Source organism: Pelodiscus sinensis, chromosome 4, assembly GCF_049634645.1.
Source record: "Pelodiscus sinensis isolate JC-2024 chromosome 4, ASM4963464v1, whole genome shotgun sequence".
NCBI lineage: Eukaryota > Metazoa > Chordata > Testudines > Trionychidae > Pelodiscus > Pelodiscus sinensis.
The window spans coordinates 29,482,015-29,490,882 of NC_134714.1; the positions used below are offsets into that span (position 1 = coordinate 29,482,015).

The 8,868-nt window shown below is 36.7% G+C and overlaps 1 protein-coding gene across 6 annotated transcripts in view; it reads left to right on the top strand.

Moving 5' to 3' along the window:
* PRIMA1 (proline rich membrane anchor 1) overlaps nt 1-8,629 on the top strand; it is a 75,355-nt gene extending 66,726 nt beyond the window's left edge. For 3 of the 6 annotated variants that reach the window (XM_075926670.1, XM_006133671.3, XM_075926672.1), the window contains one exon: nt 6,165-8,629. In XM_075926670.1, coding sequence (XP_075782785.1) covers nt 6,165-6,264 — 100 coding nt within the window. In that variant the 3' untranslated portion in view covers nt 6,265-8,629. The other 3 variants (XR_012903318.1, XM_075926669.1, XM_075926671.1) reach the window with 3 other exon arrangements.
* The last annotated feature ends 239 nt before the right edge of the window (nt 8,630-8,868 follow it).

The following is an 8,868-nucleotide window of genomic DNA, read 5'->3' on the forward strand; positions in this document are numbered from 1 at the left end:
ATGCTGCCAGAAAAGGGTCCTTTTTTAAAAAAATTGACCTTATAAGTAAGGGTCTGGTGAAAATTCCTTTAGCTGTAGTGGTGGTGATCTGAAACTTTTGCAGCTGAAAGTTCTAGAAAATAATTGTCCTTGGTGCAAAAAAGTTATTTCAGCAGCTGGAGCTGCAATTCACACATCATTTTTATAAAGAAAATGTACTTCTCACCATCAGTCATTATCATCAGCAGTTCATGCACATTTAAGGATTGATTTAACATCCATCACGCAAATTATTTGTCTTTGCTAAAATGTAGATTGTTTCCCCTTTGTTTTCTTTAGATTTATTAAATATACAGGTCACTGATAAGTCACAAGAGAGATTGTCCAATAAAAGTAACATCATTAAATAATGGTATAATGCTTATTCCTCCAGTCCTGTCCTGCTTCTGCTAAATCAGAATGTTTTAAAGCTAGTCCATAATAAACTTGGCAACTTGTCTAGACTTGAAGCATAGTAATCAAATAAATGAATGGCTTTATTCTATATAGTTCCAATGAAACTCATTTATTTTTTCTCTCTAAATCCAGACTGGAAGTTTTAAAGGGCAGGGGACTGGACTTGATGACCTCTTGAGGTCCCTTCCAGTCCTAGTATTCTATGATTCTATGACTGAATTCTTTGACATGTTTATATATAAATGATCCTTTTGTTTTCTGATACTGTCTCTTTCCTTACTTTGCCATTTGATGCATGACAGGTAACACAGAGATTCTGATGGGAAGGTGGAGAGACATTCTTAGAGAAAGAAACAAGCATGTAACTGAGAAAACAAGAGAAATAGACAACCCACAATTACAATTGCCAATATTTGTTTATGTGGGCTACCTGTAGAACCCTTTTCTTCATCTTTCTATTTATCAACTCCATATTCTTCCGCTTTGGCATATAATTTTACTTAAAGAGATATGGCAAAAATGACAAATTATAGACTTGATTCTTTCCTTTATATCAAAGTCTATCTAATAACGTCATTGACATTAACTGCACCAGTATAAAATTGCTGTGAGGAGAATTAAGTCCTATGTGATTAAGTTCTTAATCACTGTGTTATTAAGAATACCCTTGTTAATATTGAAATAAAATGAAATTATGTACTTTTCACTGCCGGGGCTGTTTACTCTTTCCATTCCACTCACTTTGGCCATTGACAGCAGACTGGTTTTTGGTTCTGCAGACTTCATTGTTGAATTGCTGTGTGCTAGCACAATGCTCACCTATACTTGGTTTTCTAACACCGCAGAGGAATATTCAATCCCTTGGCCTTCTCTCCTCAGGCAACTGTTTTCATCTAGGAACTTATCCACCACTGTGCTCCCTTTTGTACTACTCCAGTGCCAGGGGCTGACAGCTTGGGATTCTACTGGCAAGGGGAACTCTTGCCAGTTTTACTCCACCAGACCCTGGCCCAGAACCCCTATGGGTGTTCAAAGATGGAACTTATTGAGTTTTCTTGTTGTTTTGTTTTGTTTTTGTTGCTTGAATTTGTAGGTATTTCCTGAAATGACCCCCAGAATTGAGTGGGGGTGAGGGGTGGAAAAAAGGTAGCAGGAAGCTACTGATGATGGCTCTTATTTTTATCCATAGCCCTCTAAAAATAGATAGAGAAAAAAATTCTATTCATATTAAATAGTTTTTAAAGCAATCATATTTTGGAATTATGGCTCATTAAAATACTACTGCATTGTTTTACTCCTGTATGTTGATTTCAATAGAAATAAAACCTGCTTTCATTTCACAGATGCACTGAAAACTCCATTTTTCAAGTGTTAGGGAAATATTACATTTTAGAGCCTGATCTTTTTAGTTACTATTCTTTTTCAGCACTGGGCTCAGAAAGCCTCCAACTCCCATTCAGGCAGTTGAGCATTGTACAGGGTTAGGCCCTACCTTTGCAAATTAATTAAAGATTGCCATGCTGAACTAAGCTTTTAGTCCCATTTCTAGGTGGTCCTATCCTCCTGAAGTTTTAATAAACCCATTTGTGGCAAACATTGCAAGGCATGATAATATCTTGTTTAAATTAATAATCCACTGAGCTTTTCTTCTTTTTGTCCAGCAGGTCTTCCACATCCATGCAATATCCTGTGACAGTGAGATAAATAGAGACAGCCCCTCTATTGTATAAAATCAAGATAGATCCACTGACAACAGTGAGTGGAGCTATGCCAAATGCACACCAGCTGAGGATCTGGCCTGAAGGGTTTTGTAAAGCAGGCAAACTATTTTCACTGGTTAGCTAAGATCAAGTGCCCAAAATACTTTTCCTTTAAGAACTTTGCTGAAGAAAGAACATAAAAATGATGCTTCCATTGCATTGTTGTGATTGCATTTCAGTGTTACAGAGCCCTAGCACAGAAAAGGATGTATATTTTTCTGACAACCGTGATTTATGATTTTCATGACAAATGTTAGGCTTTTATTTACTATTAGGTTCTATACACATGTAAAGTGTATCCATTAAATGGCTGTTCCGCTGCTGTCTTGATTTTAGGATACATCTGCATTAAAGCATACATGGTGGAGAGGTTATTATGGACTCTGACTTTGAAGCACCATTGCACACATATATTGGGAGCCATAGTCACCTGCTTTAAGCAATGCAGAGCTGCATGTACATTTACAACTTTTCTTTATGAAGAAATCGATTTGCTACACATCAACATTCTATGTATAGTAAATTAAACTTTAAAGAGGTGCAAACCGCTTGTTAGAGAATCACCTGTTTCTCCTGACACTGAGTGAGTATTTTGGATGTAACAAGTTCCCCACTTACAGTCTTACTAATCCTGGAGCACTCACCTTACCATGAAAAGCTGTACAGAGGCAGCAATGTATAAATAACAGGACTAGAGCACAGTAATAATCAGACCTCAGTGGTTCAGAACCCAAAAGAGCCAGAGTTGTGTGAATTCATTGTTTCAGGTACCATTTTTATATATTATTTTCACAACAAAATGACTGACCGAGTATTGTTTTACCAACTACAATTGATTAATGACATAAGAAAAGCATCCCACTGGGTTCATAACTTGGATTGTGAGATTCAATTATTAACCAGAGTTTTAATATCATGTGCTACGAAGAGCCTCAGGAGACACATGAAAAGAGCCACTTGTGCCTTGCAAGCCTCGGTCTGAGTATCACTGATCTAATACTTCACCTTATAGTTTATACAAAGGGAGGTGAAGGGACAGACAATCCTAGCAGATACTAAATGGGAAAAGAGTATTCCTCAGATAGCATGCTATTACAAAAAAGATTCTCATTGAATACATGGATTTCAAAGAAGTTATTAATGCCTAGAAAAAGAAGAGCCTATGAGCTTACACCTCATATATAATCACAGTTTAAGTATTGTAGAAAAGGATGATAGCATTTAACACATACACTGAGTTAACTAAGAGGAGTTAACTAAGAGGAGAATTTGACCCATAAAATTAATACACCTGCAGTACATTTGAGAATAAAAATATAGTTGTTTTGCTTTATTAATGTGAAGCCTAAAGCAGTGATGGATGCCATGACTGGAGAAAGCCATCATGATTTTGATATTATCTTATTCCATTATTTTCAAGCTCTTAGAAACACAATGTTTAAGTGTGTATTAGGGCCCGACAGTTTCTCTAAAGACCTCTGCTCAACTGACGATGGAGAGATCTCACCCACTGTTCCCAGTGAACATTCTAAGATAGATAGGGCACCTCTATATAGTCTTCACACTGTAAAAAACATAGGGAAGAGTGGAGATAATGCACATGAGGCTACGTCTAGACTGCTGGCTTCTTTCAGAAGAAGCTTTTCCGGAAGAGATCTTTTGGAAAAACGTCTTCTGAAAGAGAGCATCCACACTGCCAAAGTGCATCAAAAAAGCGAGCTGCTTTTTTGAAAGATAGCGTACACTCTGATTGGACACTATCTCGCATTTCAGCTGTGATTACTATGGATGGAGTGGCCACCAGGGCACCTGTGCTTTTTCCACTTTCCTCTTCTTTTGAAAGAGCTCCCTCTTCCCTGTCCAGAAACACCTTTTTCCAATGGCTTCTTCCTCATAGAAAGAGGTTTACCAATGTCGAAAAAAACCCTCTGTTCTTTCAGGTTTTTTTTTTTTCTTTTTTCTTTTTTTTTTTTGAAAGAACATGATTGCAGTGTGAATGTAAGTAAAGTCTTTTTGGAAAAACAGCCATTTTTTCAAAAAAAAACCTCTATAATATAGACATAGCCTAAGAGGGTAGTGAAGGAGACTAGAAAGTGAAAAGGGGGGGAAAAAGAAACAGGGACATGGGGATGAAAAAGAGGAAAGAGAATGAAAAGGCAAAAGAAGAGTCTTAAACAGAGAGCTTCCAAAAAGGAAGTGATACAAGGAAAAAGAGAAACTAGAAGAAAAAGACCCCAGAATGAAGGAAGAAAGATGGCAGAAAAAGAGAATGGAATCAGAGAAAAATAGAAAAATGTTGAACATAAAAAGATGAATAAAATCAAAAGATTGGGATTAGATAAGATAGAAAGTAGACATGATCAAAATTCTCCTGTCTTTCAACAAATATAAAACTAAAATTCAGATTTTGAAATGTTAAAAATTGAATTTTGAAACAATTGGGATTTTTAAAAAATTCATAAAATGTTCCTGTTTCCAGTAGGAAGGAGAGAGGAAGAGAGAAAAAGCCTGCCAACACTTGGTTCTTCATTCCTTTTCTTAGAGATGGCAGTAGTTGGTGCTTTCAATATAAACTAAATATAGGTACAGAACCTGCACAAATGTGTTTCAATTACAGACAAATGTGCATATAACCACCAAAAAAAATATTAACAAAGCTTTGTAGTATTCCCTTCCAATACTGTTGACTCTCTAACAGCTGGAACCACAAGTAGTAATAACAAGCCTTAACTCATCAGTTAGGAAATGCAAAAAAGGTGTTATGTACATTATGATTGGAACAAATTTGTTGTCCTGTAATCATAAACCTTTCAACTAACTTTTTTTCCTGCTGAAATGGTACTATATTGAATTGTCTTGTTATTAACAGTTTATTTCTCATACTTTACCTTGAGATTTTATGTATCGTTATGTTTGCTCCTCTAGTCCTCTTGGCTATACAAAACAAGAAGAAGTGCCTTAAACTAAAAAAGCCAGCATCTTTATGAAAACCACTAGTGCTTTTGCCCTTGCAGTATGATGTACCTTTAACATTCATGTTTACATGAAGTGTATACCACTTTGGAAGAGAGGATTCATGAAGGATGTAGGATGCCTGACTGATGGTTATCCTACATTATGGAAAATGTTCAGATATGAAACTTACACTCAAGTCTCTCTCTTTAGAGACCCTTTGAAATACAGAGCAGTGATGCATTTATTCAGTGATTGTTTTAGTTACTTACTGGTATAGATTTCTGCCCCTACAGCCCATTACTGGAAGTTCACTACTTCCAGGTTGCAGACTGTTACCAACTAGTGACAATGGTAAATAGAGGGGCAGGTTCAGTTGTTAGCCTGACTGGACTGAATGGCACACAGGTTCAAATCTAACCCATTTTGTTACCAACTGAAAACTTTTACTTTATCACTGCTCAGTGGATTATGTGAAATGAGTTGAAATTTAGTTCCTCGTGGGCCTGTTTTTTCATTATCACAGTTTGGTCATCATTACTTGGTCTTTTCAAGAGAGAGGCCAAGGAAGGATTGAACAAGCATGGAGACTGGAGCTGCTTTCGCTCCAAAACAAATTTGAAGCACTATGGTGGTGGGTGATGTGAGAAAACTTGCTTGCTAGCTAAATCATGAATTCTTTTTCCAAGGCCTGTCATTCCTGCAAGCAAATTCACTTACATATATACCAATTAAATACTGTTCGGTCTAAAAAGCCAAAGACCCTATGATATAACATAAGTAGCTGAATCTACATGTTCAAGAGAGAGCAGAAGGTTGGGGAAAAACAAATTCTGATTTAACCTATATACAGAAAGGGATAAAATGAAACATTGTTGTCTAGAAAACATTCTAATTATTCACCTAGGACACTTTTGAAATCTTTGTTTTCAGTCTATATCAATAATAAAGATTATATTTCTCTGTCCTTTCTTCTCTCCTTCCTCATTTGTCCTTGAACCTGTGTGATCACCTAAGGAAACCACTGAGAAAAGAAGAGAATGGAACAAGTCGAGCTGAATATGCAATGACGTCCTCCCAAAGCAACAAAACAGCTGATAACAATGCAGTTGTATAATCCCCAGGACCCCGACAGTATATGGGAGATGTTAAACTTTAAAAGCACATACACAAAGTATGCAAGGTGGGTGAAATAAGGAAGTGAAAGGAGCTCTGTGGCCATGGACTACATTTCAGGAATAGTGCACGCATCAGTTATTCAGAGAAGAAAAGCAGACCGCTCTTCAGTCTTGCTGATTGTCAAAGGAAGATAAACTTGCCAATCAGGGCTACCCAGAAAAAAAGACCTCACAAAGGCATAATCACTGCATGCCACATCTGTTGAAAGCAACATCATGATGCCTCCAGCTTCTTCATTTCCCCCTCTTTTCTATTTTTGATTGTTCATAAAGAGCTGCTTAAATATGGTCCTTTGAGGTGAAGATGATTTGCCAGAGTGGCAGCATTTTATTATAAATGGGTGGAAGTCATCATCTGCAAGCTTCTCCAGCTTGTGCAGAGTTTCTTTTACAAGCTAGAAGCTTTGTAGTCTCAATTAATTATTACTTTGTTATTACAAGGGAAAGGGTTTCCATTAATTCACCAAGCAACCAAAAAGTGCATGAACTTGTGAGTTAACCCAGGAAATACAGCTGCAGTCTGGTGACTATGCAATTTCCATGGCTGAAGACATGGTTTTAAAACAAAAGGAGTCAAACTATGATCATTGGCAATTAGCATAGCTTATTCAAAATAGTTTAATATTAAAGGGTGCTTTGACTGTTACTTCATAATCAGCCTCTATTTTCTCCCTGCATATCCTTTATTGCCTAGCTTTAAATGGGTTCTAGATTTCTCGTCCTCTGTGAAGTTCTGCACATTTACTGTATTTGCACCACCAGATCCATCAGAAAATCCCTCTAGAAAGGATTGTGTTTACATTTTGGAGTGAATATTTGGGATTGACCATGTTGAAAGAACTGGCAACACTGGAAACTGAAGTCCTCCTTATCCACTGATCAACTGCTGGGGCAGAAAACAAGTATCGTATCTTGAAGGTTTAGCATTTCCTGAGCTGGCCCGCCAAGGATTTTGTAGGCCTGACTTAGAGGACTATTTACTAGCGACTAGTAAATCGGTGTGCCAGTATTAGCTCAGTCCTCTGCGATTCCTGAGCAGAGACTGCCAATTGTGCCAAATTCTATGTTATAGTTTTGTGTTGTACCTTTTTCGTGACATGGGTTGCAGAGTATTAAAAATGAAGATAACTCCATCAGACTCATTTCACTAAGGATCTCAGGTTAGATTTAATCAGTAGTCCTCTAGGGTAAAGGCCAGTGTTTAGTCCACATCATTCCCCACCCCAAACTTCTGACCTAGTATATTTGATTTTTTTATTTTTGTCATTCAATATATATGTCCCCATTTATCACTGTACAGAAAGTAGTAATACAGTGAAAAGAAAAAGTTATACCACATGCTGGCTTCTCATCTTGCTGTCAAGCTTCAATAATTGTCTCTGTGTCAAACAAGGCATTGCAGTCTCATTGCATAAAATAACTGCACTTTGGCATTATGTCAATAATGAAAAATGTTGATACTTTTGGTTTTACGTAAGAATGGACCGGAGCTGCAGAACTTGGATCTGGATTTCCTATACCACAGTGTTTGAGGCTTTTCTATGTCTAGGGAAGGGGTTTACTGTTTGGCCAGTTATGTGGATATGGGAAAGCTGTGAAATTTGGATTCTAAAGCATTTCTCTGCTGGAGTTCTGGGATACTAAGATAAATTGTTTTGGTTCAGGGCCAAAACTAGTTTTGTTTTGTTTTTATTCCTAATGAATGGGTAGGGTATATGTAAAGATATATATCCTTTCATTGACAAAACAAAATGCTGCTATATATTGTTTTTGAGGATTCTATGGAGTTATTTGAGTAGCTGTTCAGAGTGTCATTCCTATGTAGCAATTTAGGTACATGAATATTATTTTTTAAATGTCATGTCTTTCTTGGGGTGGAGTGAATGCAAATGTGAAAAGCAGCAAGTAACCCTTCACCCCAAAATCTTGATCGTATATTTCCCTCCTATATTTATATTGTATGCTTGCACAAAATACATTGATATGTTTTAGGTGGAATTAACAACATCATAATTTACAATTTGAATCTATTGTCTCAAGTATTTATTGCCTAAGGCAATTATCCCTAAATACCACATAAAACATTTTAATATCTTTCCAGGGTTTCTTAATCCATAAGATTATTTTGGTATAGTTACTTATGTTTTGTCTTTTTAATTTTGTTAAAAATTGTCTTTCACATAACTGTGCCATAGTTTGAGATTGGTTGCATGCGTAGCTGAGTATGTAGTATGAACATGGCCCAGACTCCATATTAGCACTTTATTTTGATCCTCTCTGAATTTCTTTATTTCCTAGTAAAGCTTTAAAGACATGCTCTGTGAGGCCAAGATTACCAAGGGGTTTGCAGATCACCATGTCTAGAAAATGTATATTTTTGCAACAAAAATCTAAGCACAGGCCATTAAGGTTTAATCCTAATCTCATTGATTTCAATGGAAAGAGAATCTTACCCATGACGAAGATGTAATCCAAACTTAATCCATACACTCTAAACTATGTACAATGGAGTATGTGACCCAAACAGTGAACACAAATGAGGA